Genomic DNA, 19,654 nt, shown 5'->3' on the forward strand with positions numbered 1-19,654 from the left:
TTACACAGCGAGTGTGGCTTTGTTGTGTGGGAGAGCATTTTATCTGTTGGACTTCTTCCTGCGCCAGCCTGCGATGCTATTTGGCTGATTTATCGACTGGGTCTGCCGGAGGCCTGGTTGTGCGCTCTCACGTGTTCCATAATGCTCTTGTGGTATCCACGCACACGTACGGCGCGTAGCCTGAGTGACATGGAGCACTTTGTGGGCCCGGCCGTTTCGATTATCTCCAGCCGCAGTTTGTGGTGATCTGTCATGGATGGAAACACTTTGTCATTCAGCAGCATCCAGCAACTCCAAAGGTTGTTCCCTCTCTCTTCTTTTTGGCTTGTGTCCCTTTTTCATTCTTTTTTCTTTTTTGGTTACATAAAAGGGGACTGTAGCAGTAAATGGTGAAATACACACTGTTATTAGACCATATGCTCAAACAGATGAAATTAGATGATGTTGATGGCACTCGCCACTATGAGGGGCCATCATTCAGATCACCTCTGACACTACCGAAACGCTCAAATACATGCTCGGGCACACACTTACAACTGAAATGCTAGCGCACCCAACACACAACTAAAATACTCTCATAAAGAACTGAAAGGTTAACGTGTGAGAGCATATCAGTAGTGGATGTGTGAAAGCCTTTCCGTGATGTATATGAAAGCATATGAGTTATGTGTGAGTGTGGTATATGTGGAATAATGCACTCATGTACACCCCCCCCCCCTCCTCCGCCCGCTCACTCTCTGCCTCCCACTTTCAAGCCTCTCTTCTGTGTAAGCTGGACACGCTAGCATGTGACAATATTTTTTTGCACTCGTTCCGCAGTTTCGCAGGGGGCATGACAGATGGATCAACTAGCCGAAAGGCAGACAGAGAGAGATCCTTCAGCATCCTGTACGGCTATCAACATCACATGACACATGGTGCATTTGCTGTAGAGGCTGCAGACCGAGCACATTGTATTTATGATAATGGCAGTTGTCACACACTGTGAGAGAGCAAGGTTGAACAACACAACGTGAAGCCGGACATTTCCGTTTCATGTCTCGGTTCCGTGCTCATGTTGGAATAACATGGTTGACTCTCCTACATGTGTGCTGTCTGTCGCGTGTTCAATTAATGATTACATCAAATGTAACGTGTTTAAATTCAAATCTGCAGTGTGCTATATGGATTATTCATGATGTTTTTCCATTCAGCTGTAATATATTTTTGAATTAAAAAAAAAGAAAGAATTTTCTGAGTGGGCTTCAGGGATTTGTTGTTGAGATAACTACTCCGTTCATTCGTTATTAGCTTCACAGCTGATGAATAAATAAATGTCTTCTGACCAGCTACGAATAGAAGCAATAAAAAAAATTCTACAACTTTAAGGCTGTAGAAATGGAGCATTATTAAGCAATAATGCTGACCCGCAGGCAAGAGACACAAAGGGGAGGATGCCAAAAAGTTGTAAAACATTTGAAACATTAATGGCTTATAAATTCTTAATTTTATTGAATACTTCTTCTCGTCTCTGACTACACATTCTTTTACACAAAGAAGTATTCTAAAACATGCCGTATGCCGACGGGCATGTTGATAAATAAGGCATAAAATGACTACTACAGTAGCCACAATATCCGTCTCTCTTTAATAAAAAGAGACAAACATCACATTTGGAGTGTGAGCAAAGAAGGGCAAAAAATTAATTTCTTTTTGTCGAGGCACTCAAAATACAATGACACTAGAGTGGACATTTTCCGTTTGAGGAGTTCTGCACATGTGATATGAAGGTTGATGAACGGTCATGGGATGTGTTCAGGGCTGGGGAACAAATTTCCTGAACCAATGGCGATTAAAATGCTTGGACGCTTGATTCAAGACGCATTCACGTGATTCACATGACCTTGAAGTCAGACGCTGGAAAGAAGATTCTCTTGAAACGTTGGCCGTTAAGGGGAGTCGCACGAGTTGAGCCCTCTGCCATCGTTACATCCGACCAAAGTGAGTAGGCCCACCTCTTACTTCACATCCTGATGGCCCAGCGTCCCGTAGCCGTTCATGTGAGACATTTTCAGATTCCCGTTGGATGTCAGCTCCTCTTCAAGGATGTTGTTCTTGCAGGCAAACATCTGACTGATTTCCATAAAGGTTTTGTTTCTAGTCTCAGGAATGATGAAGAAGGTGTAGGCAGCCACTCCCAAGCAGATTGCACAGAAGATGAGGTAACAGTAAGGCCCAGTTGCCAGCTGTGGAGGGCACATATGAAGGGAGGAAAGAATCTCTTGGTCACGCACTACTATATGCCACCGGTTGTATTATTGTCATTTTTATCCCATGTGCTCTGGAAAGTGTTAAATGTTCAGTGTTTTAACTGTTGACCACACAGAAGATCACACGAGACTTCAATGAGCAATTAATTATTTTACACATGTGTTCTGCGTTTCCTGTGAGTAATTTTGCAATACTGTACTTATTCCCAAAAGAAGGAGGAGCCTTAAGAACGCAAAGAGTTACGCAAAGAGAATAACCTTTACACCAGAGGTTATACTATCTAAGAAAACTTCCATACAGAGGAATAAAACCCAATACTTTTGTCCATATTGTTTTGTTTTACTGTTTTATTTTGATGCGCGCTAACATTTTGCGCATGGACAACAAGAATGTTAATTCAGATGCATGAGGTATATCTGTGACAAAAATCTGCTCTATGCCTTCATTGTTAGAGGGGAAGTCAAACGGGTTTTTTAGTCAATGGTCTAGGCATCCCCACTAGTCTTAACACGGTATTCTGATTCTCATCAATATTGTGCTTGCCGAATATGAATTCAGCAGCAAAATCCACCGATTTGCATCCATCTCATTTTGCCACTTGCCGTCGACTGAAAATGACATCTCAGTGCCTAAGGGCTCTGGATATGGCCAACCACCACTCACCTGTTTCCTAGGTTTGGTCATGTGACATTAACAAGCTGAGCTCTGAGGCACTGTGATGTCATTTTCAGTCGACGGCAGGTGGCAGAATGGAGATGGATGAAAATGGGTGGGTTTTGCTACTTAATTCATGTCCCACAAACATATGATTGAAAATACTGTTTAGGCTGGTGGGGTGACATAGAATATATGATTGTAAAGAAAGAATTGTCTCCTCTAAGTAGGAGGGCTCTGTTTTCATTCACGCGGCATGAGGGGATGTTGGCCTATCTTGATTTTCGCGCGGGCGCAAGCGTTGTTGCGCCTGTTTGGGATTTTGGCTGAGTGCTCTGCGGCACGCTGGGCGTTCCAATGTAGCAAGAGTGTGTCCTTTGACAAATGCGCTCAGCACATATAAACATTTGGTGGCTCGGTCGAAATTTATGGGGTGTTCCATTGACCATTGGAAGGCGGAGCTGGGAATTACGTCACTGCCGACAAGATGGCAACCGCCACTACAGCTATAGAGGCCCCGTCCTTTTAGCAATTAGCCACAATGCACTACCGGCGGCCATATTGGAGGACTGTTATAAACAAGCCATACACGAAGTCTATTCGTGTATGGCTTGTTTACAACAGCCCTCTATTCTCACGCTCGTTTTGTTTGAAAATAAACAACTTCAACTTCTGGAAAGGTACTTCGGTGACCTTCAAACACAGTGGATTAAGAGGAAATCCACCAAGACCATCCACCCCAAATATCGCCCGGACACAATCTCTGTGGCATCCTTGAGCAAGACACGGACACCTCGGACCTGCTCCCCGGCCATTTCATTTGCCACCTGCTCCAGTGTGTGCCACTAACAGTGTGTGCTGTGATGGGTCATAGGTCCAACTTTGTGTGTGAACATGACAAACAAAGATTCTTTTTCTACGTTATTGTTTACGAAAAGTAAAAGACTTGTGTCTGTCTGTCTGTCTGTCTGTGTGATATCATATGTCATATTGATGACTGAAGCAGCGGACAAAGATTGATTGGCTGACTGCACAGATAATCATAACAGTAACGATATATAAAAGAAAAAAAAACAATAAATAAATTGTGCCCGTCATCAGTACATATCTTAGTTCAGTGCAGTTCAAATGTTCAACGGGAGTAGGAAGAAGTCCAAAAATTCATCTCATCCTACCCCTTTTTCTCTCTAAAACATTTGAGATCATATTCTCATATTAGTAGAGAAACAATTCACACAGTCATATATGCGAAATTAAAACAAAAACAATGCCTCTCCTCTTGACATATGTTCAAATAATTGTATGTATGAGTGTGATGTGGAGTGTTACTTAATAGACAGGCGATAAAAACAAAAATCAGGGAAAATACAAACAGACGTGCCCCTTCAAACACGTGTATTGATCATCTTATTCATAAAGTAAACCGAAGAACCCTAGAAAAATAAATCCAGGGCAGTTTCTCATGTTTATGCCTGATTTATATACTTTGGGTAGCACTAGATATTTAAACCTCTTTATAAACATAGCAAGAAGAGAGAGAAAAGAACATCTTTTGTGGCAAGCTTGAGGGAAACCAATTGCGGTCCTATTTTCAGAAACTCACAATCATGACTATGAACAGTTGAAAGCAGGAGTCACCAATGTGTCAGCCCTCAAGAAATTATTTAACAGCAGAGATGTTCTCAAAACAGCTCACCAGTGAAATTACACTCCTGATATCCTAACAATGATGACATCATTGTTAATAATTACTCTGAGAAATCGCTAAACCCATCAAGTGTCTTCACATTGATGAACATAACTTTTTAGAAGTGACATATCTGAGTCATTTCAGAAGTGTGTAATCCATGTATTGGCCCTTTGTATTCAGTAATATCCCACCTCAGAACTGTGAGGCAGAGGTTTTCACCACCTGTGAACCGTGACCTAAACTACCAGCGACAAATTGCTTGTGTTTTTGTGGGTGGTTTTATGTCGGACTATCGAAGTCAACGTGTTAAGAGTGGAAAAAGGAATGTGTTCTGACCTCAAGGAAGGGAAAGACAAAGCCAATGGTGAAGTTGGATAACCAGTTGAGGCAACCTCCCATGGTGTAGGCTGCTGGTCGGTGCGACTGTTTGAACAGCTCTGCAGTGATCAGGAAGGGCACGCCGGCTAGAAGATGTGAAAAACGACAACGTTCTGGATCTGACAGCACTTCTTAAACTACCATTTTCACTCAGTGGATATATACGGTCCCCTCCAAAGTATTACATTTGGGGTTCGTGTCAAAAGGGGAATATGAGACAAATCTTCAAAAGTCCAACTTTTCTTTCATGCTACCTGTATTTGCATCCAGATGTGTTTATCAACTCCGGACAGAGCACCTTTTTTAAAAATTTTTTTTGGAAGCCACCCACTTTTCAAATGAACAAAACAAATGAACATGTAACTGGAGATTGTTTCTAGTTGCTCAAGGGTTGCCTTTTAGATGTGCTGCTTAAACTTTAGATAGTGATTTGCAATTTTGTTCAGCAAACATGAAGACCGGAGAGCTGTTTGAGTAGTTATTTGATAACCTTGACATCCAGCTTGAGACAATCAACGAATTAGGAGAACAACTGTGCTTCGCTCTGGAACTTTTTTCTTTTCTACTAGTATGCCCTTGGAGTTCTAATAGTGCGCTGAATTGCCTTATTCGAGAGGACAAAGAGCATTCAAGTGAATGCGGACCATAAGCTAGACATCAAGGAAGGTGTGTATGTCACGTTGGAAAAAGCCCAAACTATAAGAATAACTTTTTTTTGTATGTTTTTTTTTTAGATTGTCTGTTGGCTGTTAAATGCACAATTCTTCATTGTTAAGAGTGAAAATGATGAAGGAGAATTTTCTCCCTAATGCTCCAAGTCTTACAAATGCCATCCTCCTTATCTGCGCATGATAATTGCGCAGATGAAGGTTTAATATTGTCAGGCTAATAACTAGGACATAATTTGTCAACATCTGCGGTATGTATGGGAGGCGTCATGGTGCGTGCAGGCTTTAGTCTGACGGAAGCGGCATTCATCATGCCGCGCTGATGAACAATGAGCCATTAAAAGTCTAATTGCGGCAACACAAACCCTCGTCTGTGCGCTCAAGTATAGATTTTTGCCTGCATGACGAATGACGTTGTGTGTGCCGGATTCTCCTCAATTCATCATCCTCGCAGGTCCACTCTACATGGCTCCCAATGTTGTAAATGATTGCCTCTTAATTCACTTCACTCAACTCTTTCTCTTGTATAAATGACTGTGGGAATGGATGTAGTGTGGCACTTAAGACTTCCTAATTTACAAGACTAATGAAATACAATATCTGTGTGCAGGCGAGAAGGAGCGAGGGAGGAGATGATGCTCGGCTGCATAATCAGCCTGTGTGACCAGGAGGAGGCAGTGTTACCTTGCGCACAGGACAAGACCTGCAAATTGGCCTAAAACCGTGTGGGTTGAACCCATGTGGGTTTCAGCTGATCTGTGAACCTCCAGTATTGCATGAACCTATTATTGAATAGGTATTTATGCGACACTGAAACGCAGTACTGTGGGATTGACCCACAAAAATACATATATTTACATATTAATTGCTCCTGTTCGTTAATATTTTACCCAAAATAAATCTGTCACAAATTTATTGATCGGTAATTACAATTAACGTAATTTCTGGACAACAAGCTGCAACCCCTAACCCCCGCCACTACACAACAGTAAGTGGAGCCTGTAAGCAAGGGAAAAAAATGGAAAGTCACTCAATGAACCTGAATTTAGTATTCACCTGGACCGATGCAGAAGCCAGCAATAATCCCAACCACGCAGCCCACGCTGATGTACCGCATGAATGACAGCTGCTCCTGTGATTGGTCAAGCAAATTGTCTCGTTATTTTACATTGACTAAAATATCAATCGATTATATATTAAAATGACTGGAAAGTACAAAAAATGCCTACAAATCATCCAAAAAATTTCATTTTGTCGATCTTACATTTGTAGCAGCAGTAATAACAAAAAGACAAAAATAATTATAATTATTATTCTCCATTCTCTTCTGCTTATTCGTGAGATCACAGGGGCAATGGCTTAAGCAGGGAAGACCAGACTTCCTCCTGTGGGATCCCAAGAGGTTCTAGGTTTTCAGGACAGCCGGGAGACAAAAGCCACTCCAGCGTGTCCCGGGTCGTCCTCGGGGCCTCCTCCCGATGTCTCATGCCCAGAACACCTCGCCAGAAAATTCCCTAACAGGCATTCTTACCCGATACTCGAGCCATCTTATCTGGTTGTTATCAATGCAAAGGAGCAGCGGCTCGACTCCCGGATGACCGAGCGTTTCACCTTATCTATAAGGGAGAGCCTGGAAACTAATTTTGGCCGCTACTGGATGGTGGAGCTGAATTTCTTCGAAGCCGTCTGAAAGTTATTCTGCATGGCCCTGCCGAACCCTTCCCACGGCCGAGATAGAGTACATATTGATCCCCTTATGGTTGAACACGGTATTCGTTACGGACAATCAGTGAATTAGACAGAAGTGCAATAACAGGACAGCCTTCAGGCTCTGATGGCCCATTCCAGGTCTCACTGCCATTACCCATGTGGGCATTGAAGTCCCTCAATAGAACGAAGGAATCTACAGAGGGAGGGCTCTCCAGCACCCCATCCAAAGACTCCAGGAAGAAGGGGTACACTACTCTGAACTGCTGTTTTGGTGCATTGGCACAACCAGGGCCTGTGCCCTCACCTGAATGCTGAGGAAGACGACAATCTTATCCATCGGGGTGAACTCCAATGTACAGGCAGGAATGCTCAGTGCCTCTCTACGTGGGCAACTCGAGAGTGGAAGAGTGTCCAACCCCTTTCGAGAAGACCGGACAGCAAGCCTTTTGTCGAGGTGAACCCAACTATGTCTACTCTGAACTTCTTGAGCTCGCAAAGCAGCTCGGGTTCCTTCCTGGCCAGAGAGGTGTCATCCCACATCCCCAGAGTTTGCTCTAGCTGAGGATCAAACCACCAAGGTATTTGGCCAACACCTAGCTCTCTGCACATCTGACATCCTTGGCCCATCCCACAGGTGGTGAGCCCATGGGAAGGGAGACCCACGTTGCCTCCTCAGGTTGTGCCCGACCGACACTCGCCAACATGCCCCAACTCCAAGCTGAGTGACCATGCCAGGGGGCATAAAGCCTGAGACAACTTAGCGCAAAGGATCATTCGGACACATAACCCTTCTAAGGTGACGGCTCAGCGAGGGGATCATCATCTTCATCATCTTTACGACTCCAGATTCATATAGTACACCTTTCAAGCGACCAAAGGACACTTAACAATAACGAATGGAGTTACGGTAATTAAAATATACTGCATGTCTGTATGTATCTGTATTCATATTACTGAATGTATACTTCGGTGAACAGATGGTGCTTGAGGGGCTTTTTGAAAATGCAGGCTGGGAATTATAAACAGTGGTAGTTCGTAGGGTAAAATGGGCATTGTCAATCGTTATAGACTCTAAAGAACCATACAACACAAAATGTAAGATCCACGAATCCTCTTCAAGATTTAAAAATGAAAAGGAAAACAAAAAACCTACAACAAATAGGATGATGGTGTACCTGGTAGAGGACTGACACAGTGATCCCAGCACAGCAAACGCTCATGAAGATGTAACCACCAATCATCAGAGGTCTCCGACCTACACGCTCAATTGTAAAACACTGCAAGTTGGGAAACAAGAAGCTGTCATCAACTGGCTACTTAAAAGACATCATCTAATTCATTTGTGTGCATTTAAATACAGTTTATATCAACCATTCATGATTTCCATTTCTCTAACAACCAGACTACACAATATTATGTTTCCTTTCAATTATTATTTATATGTGACAGGTTGTGAAGCATGATCGTGGTGTCTTAAGATCACACACAGTACACACAGGTTTTCTTAGCATGTGTGTACTCACACCCAGCATTCCAGAGATGACCTCAATGGCTCCAGTTCCCACTGTGGTATACTGGATACGGGGCTCAGGAATTCCAGCATTCTTAAATATATCATTTGTGTAGAACCAAATCTGAAATTGAGAACGTGTAAAAATGAAGACAATCCACATTCATGTCAAGAGTCTCATTTCCATACGATTTGTCATTGTGATCATTATCATGCCATCACACATCACTCAGATTCATTTGAGTTGCAGCATATCGTTTGGAGTCACATGTGACAAGGGCTCCTTTTGAAATTAATTTGTGTGTTGTCGTTAATCACATTTTGCTGATGCAACATCTATCTCTGAGATCGGCGTGATTAAATGATCCTGTTTTGATAAAGTAACTAATCCAAGTCGCCATGCGTGAATGTACGAACCTAAACGAAAACGGACAGTAAAAACAATGTGGGATAAATACTAATATACTAATTTGATGATTGAATGAATCATATTAATTATTGGACTCCATCTTTTAGACAAGTTTCAATGTGGCAGCAAGCAGGATGAACAGAGTAGACAGTGAGTGGTGCAAACAGCTCCTGGGCTGATGTCATCCCTCAAGGTGCAGTACAAGTGAGGCACCTTGAGGGCTCCTGGCACTTGCCTACAACCACTCAGCTGAATCTTCTAAACTCGAGGTGCCAACTGACTTCTAAGCTCCACTTGGATCCTGTTAATAACGTTCCTGTCAGGGAAAGGTGAGCTGCGTACTCCTGTGAATATCGTGAAACTGAAGGTCACGATCCAGAGTTTAACACCCAAATTGAAGAGTGCAAATGGTGAAGTGAATGCCATTCATATTTTATACCCATATGCCCTGCTTGGTTTCAAGCACGTCCAATTAACGACAAAGTAATCTGGAAATTGACAGATGGAATCTCACATAAGGATATATAATAGTTCCTGACAGTACAACGCTTCAGGGTTCTACATCGTCGAGTATTTTTTCTGTGAAGTGTACATAATTCTACCTGTGCACGTGAGATTCTGTCCTATTTACTTGTGCAGGTGTATTTATTTCAGTGGTATATTTCACAGCATGTTTTTGAAGTACTGTGTGATAATGTGACTTGGATATTTATTAATTCAGAGAGAAAGGATTTAACCTGACATGTGTCACAGACACACTTTTTGTGTGCAGTCTTACAGACAGAAACAGAGTTACAGCGCAAGTGCCCCCAAGTACCGGTAGGAGCATAAAAGCAGGCGCTCGTGTTAGTGCACACTGAAAGGCTTCATTTGCAAGCCTACTGGTCATAGTGTCGAGCCCTCTTCAACTGTCACTCTTCTAACATAGGTTGTACAAAAAAAAAATAGAGGGATGAATGGAACTCGCATGTGTTTATTTATGAACAATTGAAAATGTAGAACGCACTTTATGTTCATGTTCCGGTGCGGCAGTGTGGAACATCTAGGACTGGCAGACCCAGCGGGGTGTACCCCTGCTGGGATTTTGTCCTAGCACGTGAACCAGCATGCCTGCAGCTTCCACTGGCACAGTGCAGTGAGAACAGGAGTGTGTTGCCCGTATGTACATGGGTCAACCCTCCAATGGGGCCCTGCGCTGAGAGAGGGGACCTGAAGATAATGAGGCGTGGTTGTTTGCCCCCTGCTTAGTGGGACTGTGATGTATGGACAGGAAGGCATACAGATGGGGGAAGCACAGCGGGGAGCTGCCATAATAACTGCACAGCCTTTGCACAAACATCAGCAAGTCAATCCAACTTTCCCCGACTCACCGCGTCAATGCCAGACAGCTGCATGCCGATGTTGGCCACGACAATGGTGATGACTTGCCAGCGAACGCACACGTCCGTAAGGAGTCCCCATACAGAAACAGTCTGGATGGAGGACAACGAGCGTTGTTCCTCCTGCATCTCCTCCACCTCCAACTGGATGTTGCCTTTAGCACGGAACCACTTTAGAGCTGGAGGACAGACGACATGGCATTGTCAATCTGCGAGTTCAAGAAACAATTTCATGTACCGGTAATAGACTGCAATCCGATTGCTTATCAATACACAATGTGATGCAATTCTTGGAAAATAACTCGTGACATAAAATATGCAAATGGCTTCTGTCAAGTCCAGTGTGTAACCCCACCCGCAGTCAGCTGGGATAGGCTCCAGCCCACTCAAAACCCTAATGAGGACAAGAGGTATAGAAAAGGGATGCTTGGAAATAAGAGGTTTTCAAACCTGCAATGGTGGCATGAACATTTCCCTTTTCTATCAACAGGTACCGTGGGCTCTCTGGAAACCATGGCAACAGCATCAGTTGGACCAAGGTTGGAAACACTATCAGGGACATGAGTAGAGGCCAGTGCGCTTCCTATATAAGGAAACATCCAGCTCAAGATTACAGTAGAGCATAAATAGTGTACACTCAGGTTGAACACCGCAATACCTTTCCCATCAGCTCTTGGAGCCCCAGGACCTGAGCAATGAAAACCCCGAGACAAATATGGATGCTTGGAATGAGACCCAAGAAGCCTCGCAGATTCTTGGGGGCAATCTCACCAAGGTACATTGGCACCACACTGAGTGAGATACCTGTTCAAGAAAGGGAGAACACTTTAATTTCAAATGCTACTCTTATTCAATTGGTAGATTTTACTCATATTGAGAATTTTTTTTTTACCCCCCATTTTTTAGCGAGGCAGGAATGAAACAAGCATAATAATACAAGATGTGCAACTTTTTCAATTTGCTTAACTATTTTGAGGATTTTTACAACTTTTTGGTCCTAAATGTGAGAAGGAGGCCTACCAGAGTGTACTCCAACAATGAAGCGCCCAATGATGACCATGGAAGGCTCCCTGCATGACCTGCTGAGGCCCATAAGACCTCCTCCAACAAACACAAGCACAGTTGACCTCACCAACGTCCCCTTCCTGTTCAGACACACGCATTTTAACTCTCTTCAAATTAAAAATAAATGTTTTTTTTAGCCACCAATTTGGAGGTATTTTGTGACTGCTTGCATTTATTCCACGAGCACACTAACCTCCCATACTTGGTCACAAGTTTTCCGACTAACAGTGCTCCAGTCATTCCACCAATAGCAAAGATGGACACAGTGAGAGAATACAAGACCGTGAGGTGCCTCTCATTTGGAATCCAGCCGTACTGTTCTTGAAGTGTCTCATTGTAGAAGTCTTTGATGTACTAGAGGAGGAAAACGAGTTAATGCTACTGGTGTATTCGACTGACCAAGCATTAAAATCAATCTAAAATGATGACAAACAAGCTCCATCACATTTATGGAGTAACACATATGAAGATGGTGCTGATCAAATTCAACCACCATATTCTCAAAAGAAACTGAACAAATGCTTTAACAATATGATAAAAATCATCCTAACTATTTTCCAGCAAGTGCACGTGCAAAGCTGCAGGTACATTCCACAAACATACTACATGAATTAACTCATTCACTCCCAAAGACATTTTTAAACGTCTTTTCAGACTTGGTCCAGAATTGGTTGGTACTGAATGAGTTAATGTCATTTTGTTAAATGATGAAAAATCATTGTAAATTGGTGTGCATACGGCGTCTGCTCTCAGGTGCAGTGCTGGTTAAAAACTACAGTACATTTCAGAATGTGTGACGACCACGATATATTCACACATCCTAAATGAAATACTGACATCACACATACTTACATCATATTATATGATCAAACATAAAGTTTTGACACTCGTGTTTAGAAGATTTATTTTTGTCTCGTAACAATTTTTCCGCATCATAAATTGATTCTGCTGGAAAGCCTGTTTATTTACCTTTCAGGTATATGAAGCGCTCTCTTCCAAAACCAAATAAAAGACACATTTTAAAATACTTGATCTTCCCACAGCAATCTTTGTTTACAGACGACATTAGCTTTTCTATGAACAGGTTCAGACTGAGCCAGTTAATTGCTTGAACCAAAAAAAAAAGATGAATGGATGGATGGGGGGGAAGAATAATTTTTAATTGTTTAATCTGGGTAAATGTCATTTTTCTCAGAATAATATAAATGTAAGGGCGGCCCGGTAGTCCAGTGGTTAGCACGTCGGCTTCACAGTGCAGAGGTACCGGGTTCGATTCCAGCTCCTGTGTGGAGTTTGCATGTTCTCCCTGGGTCTGCGTGGGTTTTCTCCGGGTGCTCCGGTTTCCTCCCACATTCCAAAAATATGCATGGCAGGCTGATTGAACACTCTAAATTGTCCCTAGGTGTGAGTGTGAGTGCGAATGGTTGTTCGTTTCTGTGTGCCCTGCGATTGGCTGGCAACCGATTCAGGGTGTCCCCCCGCCTACTGCTCGGAGACAGCTGGGATGGGCTCCAGTACCCCCCGCGACCCTAGTGAGGATCAAGCGGCTTGGAAGATGAATGAATGAATGAATATAAATGTATTTATGTACCTATTAAAAAAATAAAGAAGCCGGGCTATGTTGTCCTGGATTGGATTGGCCACTTGGGAGTTATCTGGAATGTTCTAATTGCCACCACGCCCCTGGCTGTACTGTATGATTTGATGTTTCTTGAGCGTGGCCAAGAAAGGACAGAGCACATCGATAAACCAGATGTAAGATATTTAATCTGAGGTAGCAGTGGTAAAATTAAAAAAAAAAAAAAAAAAGAATTCGTATGTTGCTTGTCTTTCAGTTTTCCAACCAATCTTTCCATTCCACTCTTTCTATTCACCTTTACTTCAATCTCAAAGGATGCTGGAAGACAAGAGCTCATTTTCAATTATTCCGTATTTAGAATCACAGGGAAGCTGGAGCTGATTCCATTTGACCGAGGTGAGATCCACAGAACTGATCAACTGATATCTATAAATAGAACGGATATCTGGAATTTTGCTTGGACAATGCCGCCTGTGAACCAATACATTTTCAGTACCCATCAGATAACCTCTGATAGTACTGTGTAGTAGCTTATCATCTCAAGATCAACTGAGGTCACAGCACAAGTAAAATGTGGCTTGGACAACACTTGTGTAACGAATGCATCAGAAATGCTGCAGGTCATATGTACCATGGTTAAAGCTTTTTCCTAACCACGTTAGAAGCGTGTCAATTTGTAATATTGCATGACGTGCAGGTCTCTGGGATTTTGTTTTAGACATGGTGTGCTCAAATAGGAAGCTGCTGCACTGTGTTTAGCTTTGCCACAGAAAAAAAAGACCAATCTAGAGCAAAGGTTTGGATATAGTTCATTCAATTCAAGTCAATTTGGGCTGACATACACACCATAAAAAAAGAGTCATAAAATCCTTAATCCTAACCCAATTCTTTCAAACTTGGGCTCATTTTATCCACGTATTAGTATTAGTTAACCCCTGAAGTTATTAGGATTGTCACAATATGTTGGATTTTATAGACAGTAAGCGTTTTTGTCAGTAGGCTGTAGTGAGCGCCTATGGCAAGGAAGACGTGCTGAAAAAATTCCAAATATTGGGGTTGATCGTTCTAATATTCACAGCAGTTGATGTTTACATAAGTAGAGATGTTCAGATTAACTTGGAAGATTGATTGCAGTTTTATGACATCGAGGAATGTGAAGCTTGTTTCGAAGAAGCCTCCCAGTCGTGTGGCTACCATGCAGTGGGAAGTCCTATGTTTGGCTGGTTCCTATGTCTGCTGGGTAGGGGTCATCTTTACTCAGCCAGGTGAATGTGTGATTCTACGGTCTTAACATGATTTAACAAGTAAGTATGCCAAAGAGTTCCATAGATAGGGAAGGCCATAACAAGAGAGAGAGTCTCAACAATACAATGGCCTGGCGCGTCACCCATTTAATTATGTGTGCCAGTGAGGCAGAATCTGACAAAAACATCTGAAGCAGTGATACAAACCAGCGCAGGTGAGTTGACCACAGCAAGATTGAACCCATAGAGCAGAGAGCTGCCGACCGAGGCCAGAAAAGCCACTGCCAGCAGTGACTTTGTGAGGTTCTGAGGAGAGCATAGATACAAACATTTTATTGCACACTACACGTAGTAGACTCCTGGAGTGTGTGCTGAAGCCACTTGTAAAACGCAACAAATTTTTACACAGTGTCAATTTAAAGGGACAGTGTGTAAAATGTGTTTGATTAATTATCAAAAACTAATTCAAAATATTTCAAAAACTCATTATTAATTTAAATAATCACATCAACATATAGTTTTTAAATGTAATTGTCGGCGTAAGTAATCACCAAATATATTCCATAGGACATGTCTCCACAATAGGAGCCTGCCATGTGTCGCCACCATTTTTCTGCTATGGATAGCCGAAGGAGAGAAACTTATTGAACGTAGTTCCTCAAAATGATGACTATATCATGCGTAACAAATACCATGCATTTACTCCATCACTTGAGGGATACTAGTAGCTATTTGGGATAATTTTGCTCGCAACTGTGTTGAAGAAATTGGTGGGACGCTCGTGAAAACTGGTCTCGCTGAGGCACTGTAGTGTGATTGCGTCAATATGTACCCCGAGTTTAGTTTGTTACATTCTATTAATTCACCACTAGACGGCACTAAATTCTACACACTGTACCCTTAATTATTATGTGAACACGTTTTTGTTTGCATAATAGCCAAGCCAGCGCTAGCTAGCTTGCGGTTTGAAAACAAAAATGTGACAAGTGTGGTATGTTATTTTCAGTAAGAGTTCAATGTAAATTAATTATATATTTTTATTTATTAAATTATATTGGCTAATTATTTCCATATGAGGGTCTTTTTTCAAACTCGATTACATTACATAGTTCTACTTTTATCTGAAGTTTTTTTTTTTTAAACACACATACTGTCTCTGTACTTCTACTTAAGTACAGTCTAAGAACTTTTGGCCACCTATGGTGTGTATAAATTGTGGATTGGTCACAATACATAAAGTTTAACATGCCCACCAGAAGAAGTAAAATAATGTATACTGTATTGTCACTCAATCAAAACACATGACTGAAACAAGACGACTTTCACAATATTTGATGAATGTTGCAACTTGCAATCAATCAGATTGACTTGGATAAGAACTACAGATGCTTCTCATGAGGGTTACTCTTTTGGCTAACGTTTTTAAATTCACCATTACTTGGGAAAGTTACATTTTCTATCAGTGACCCTGACTCGTATCATTTTACGAATTGAAACTGTATTTTCATCGCCCTTTTCGTGTAAGAAGTTGGTCCTCAAACACATGGAGTTTGAAGTTGAGATCTTATCTGTCCAAACAATGTGTGCATAGACACTTAATAGAAATTTTATACGTGAAAATAGCTGCTCGGAAAATAAATCTGCCCAGTTAGAATTTAATTTGGCCTAATTACCAGCAGGATGGGTATTGCTTATTTTTAGAGGCATCCACATATGTGTGTTGGTTACTGTTAAATTCAGTCGTCCCCTTCTATGTATCTGAGATTTTTTCTACTTCGGTGAACAGCATTCTTCTCTTTTGACCACAAAACTCACTTTTCCATAGCATGCTCACTATAAGAATCATTGAAAACGTGTTTATAAGCCCAACACCGTGACATAAAAGTTGCATATTATTCCTTCTCTAAAGTGATACTTTAGTACTCACCGAGTTGATTTTAGCCTCGTTTAACACCAACAGTTCTTCCATCATGTCGACGGTGAAAGGCAAGTCCCTCCGTAAGAAATGAGAAGAATGCTCATGTAAAAGCTCATGAAAGTTTTGCTCAGCTTTGTTTCAGCAGGCTCATTTGTACTTTCCCCGCCGCTGCGACACTGTCGAGGGCGTGTTGAGGGCGGAAGTTTGTTCAGCGCCAGATTGAGCGATGCTACTATCCTCATGTCACGTGAGACAACAGGGCCTGTCGTCATCGCGTTAATACGGTCTACATCAGGGGTCACCAAACTTTTTGAGAGTGAGAGCTACTTCATGTGTCCTGATTGTGTGAAGGGCTACTAAATTGATACACGTCTAAAATAACATTTGTACAAATTACATTTAATAATATTAGAACATTAGCTAGCTAGATGTATACTGTAGCTAGCTAGTTAGATAGCTAAATAGGTAGCTATAGAATCTATAATACTGCCCATGTTTGCATTTTTAAATCATAATTTCTACGAGCAAATCACAATCCTAGCACTGGCGGGCTACTGGTGTGGTCCTCACGGGCTACCTGGTGCTCGCGGGCACCACGTTGGAGACCCCTGGTCTACATTAAACAAATAGGTTCCAAAATGAACTTAGAAAACGTTGTTTATCAGTGATAATCTAGAATTACAGGCAGCAATTCTATTAACAAAAGTTAAGTATGGGTTTATACTATTCTAAATAACGATAAATTCTTCCAGCATAATCAATGCATGATTGCAACACACCACCATTGTCCCCATAGCAACAGCGAGTGTACTTAACTAGATAAACTCCAATTTGTTTTCTTCACATGACTGTCTTGCGTGAGGTGGCATGTGGATGTCCTTGCAATGGCCACCTTTAGTTCTCCAGCTCAGAACTTACCATATGAGTAGCCATCACTATTCTCCAGTGACTTCAATATTTACTTTTATGACTTTAGTTTTAGTTTTTTGGGGTATAGCACACACAACCTCTGCAGGAAACAGTATACTGTACTTGCACAATGATTTTTTATTTATATTTTTTATTTATCAGTGGTAGTTTCAGAAAGCATGCTGTGTTGTCATTTTTTTCTTTATATACAACAAGGACAAACTTAACAAAGGTGCTGTAGGGCATTCATTTCATACATTGTAACTATATGATCCAAGTGATGGATTTATAAATGAAAGGTATTCCCAGGTCCTCACATAATCGAGGAGCTAATTCCCCTAAATCTTCTGAATCGCCTCTCATCCATCAGATTTTGCAGCCCAAGGCCACCATCTTGAGCCTTCCACATAAGTAAAATGCCTCATGCCTTCAAGAGTGTCTAATTGTGAAATGTTTGTCGTTTCATGCTGCTTTGGCGTGCAAAATCACATTTCCTGCACATTCATAGGACAATCAACAAAGATCAAGGCATGTGCATGTACACATGTGCGTGTGTAATGTGCATGTGCACATTAACATCACATGAAGAGTGCATGCTCAATTGATAGATCATGCCCTATTGTTATAGTCTGTAACCCTAAAAGCTTGATTTTTTATGTAACAATAAGAGGAGATTATGTCCTGCCTTTAACAGGGACAACGGGCTCAACGTCTGAGAAACGTCCATCATCATTTTGGTATGAGTGAATAAAAAATGTGGAAATTTTATTTTCAAAGAATAGTTTGTTTTGTTATTGTGTGGTTGGTGTCTTATATGAAACTGCAACATTGGACATTATTGGACAGACTTGTTTATGATCACACAGCGTAATTTGGGTGGCATTTTATTTAGTATTTTTAAAATCTTTTTATTTTTGACAATATCTGTAAATTTAGTTTTCTGCTCTTAATTGTGAATGCATACGCGATGGTTTTAAATGCTCCCGAAATGAAGTGCTGCCTGACGAGCCTATATTGTGATAATGTATGTGACGTCACTGAAGGCCTAAGGTTGAAATGCACGCCCGCCACTGCATTCGATTCAATGCACTCTCATCTTTTAACTCAAAACTGATGAAAACGTTTTTTTTGTTTCACCCCTAGTCATTGTTGTTGCCCCTGATTGTAAAAAAATGTGTTTATGTCACCCAAAGAGCAAACTCAAACTGAAATGGATGCTTAAAATTAAATCAAATAAGCTTTCTGATTTCAATACATCATTAGGGCCTTCTGTGTGTAATGAATATACTCACATTAAAAATTAATTTGTGACCTTTTTTTACTTTGCTTCAGAAGATCATGTTAATCAATGTGAAGTTATTGATTCAAACATAATTTTGGCTGCATCAAACATGGATTTAAGTCTTGAACGCGGAAACAGAGTTACTCAGTCAATGAATACCAATACATGTCTTTTAAGTCATCGTGTGCTTGGCATTTAGCATTCTGAGTGACAGTCTATATAGGGTAACTCTGGCAAAAAGTAAACTTGACAAGGTGAGAACACACACTGAGCCAAAAAGCCATCACTTATATTAATTCGAAACATTAGTGGGAGCTGTGCTGGGAATGTTTGAGGGGGGAAAAGAGATGCTTAATGGTCATAAAACCTACACATATTTTTGTTTCCAGAAAAGAGACGAGGGTTGATGTGTGTGCAGGAGGGTGCCCATTAACAGCCCGTTATTTCAATAAACCTCCACTTGAATACCACTGACAAAATCATCTGCTCAGAAAAATAGATATTGAGGCCTTTAATCAGCCAGCCCCCTCCCAACCACTCTGGTCTCTTGTGCAGTATTTAAATTCCTCATTTGCTCACATAGGATGGCCTAGTCCCCCATTGTTCTCTCAAACAAACTGGGGAGCTGATCGTGTTAACTGCACCCATGATTGATGACTGCTGATGAAATATAATAATGTCACGGCATGTCATCGTTTAGCAGAAACAGAATTAGAGACAAGGATTGTGACGATCGCTAATAAAGTATGTTGCTGAGTTGGAATTGCTCCAAGAGAAGTGAGAGGTACGAGCCGTGGAAAGACAGCTGATGTGTGAGTGAGCATGTGACTTCCTCAGCAGATTTGACACATTAAAAAAAAAAACAAAGTGGAGTGACTTGGCTCCAAAGTTCCCCCCGAAGCTTGAATGCAAAAGACTTGGAAAGCTAAAGCTTTACATGGCAAACGTGCAATGTCACACCGATGCTGTGAGAGAAATAGCTCATTGAATTGATGAATAATTGAAAGCT

General features: G+C 41.5%; 1 protein-coding gene across 1 annotated transcript; it reads right to left on the reverse strand.

Moving 5' to 3' along the window:
• Window positions 1–1,471: 1,471 nt before the first annotated feature.
• On the reverse strand, window positions 1,472–16,670 carry slc2a15b (solute carrier family 2 member 15b). The gene is made up of 12 exons (XM_052084380.1): window positions 16,464–16,670; window positions 14,744–14,842; window positions 11,907–12,067; window positions 11,669–11,793; window positions 11,307–11,452; window positions 11,099–11,231; window positions 10,640–10,827; window positions 8,874–8,984; window positions 8,526–8,627; window positions 6,697–6,772; window positions 4,931–5,058; window positions 1,472–2,225 (listed from the first exon to the last, which is right to left on the reverse strand). Exons 1-12 carry the CDS (start codon window positions 16,506–16,508, stop codon window positions 1,998–2,000), a joined length of 1,542 nt encoding a protein of 513 aa, XP_051940340.1. The 5' UTR covers window positions 16,509–16,670; the 3' UTR covers window positions 1,472–1,997.
• Window positions 16,671–19,654: the final 2,984 nt, after the last annotated feature.

This window comes from Hippocampus zosterae, chromosome 13 (assembly GCF_025434085.1).
Source record: "Hippocampus zosterae strain Florida chromosome 13, ASM2543408v3, whole genome shotgun sequence".
In the NCBI taxonomy this organism is placed as follows: Eukaryota; Metazoa; Chordata; class Actinopteri; order Syngnathiformes; family Syngnathidae; genus Hippocampus; species Hippocampus zosterae.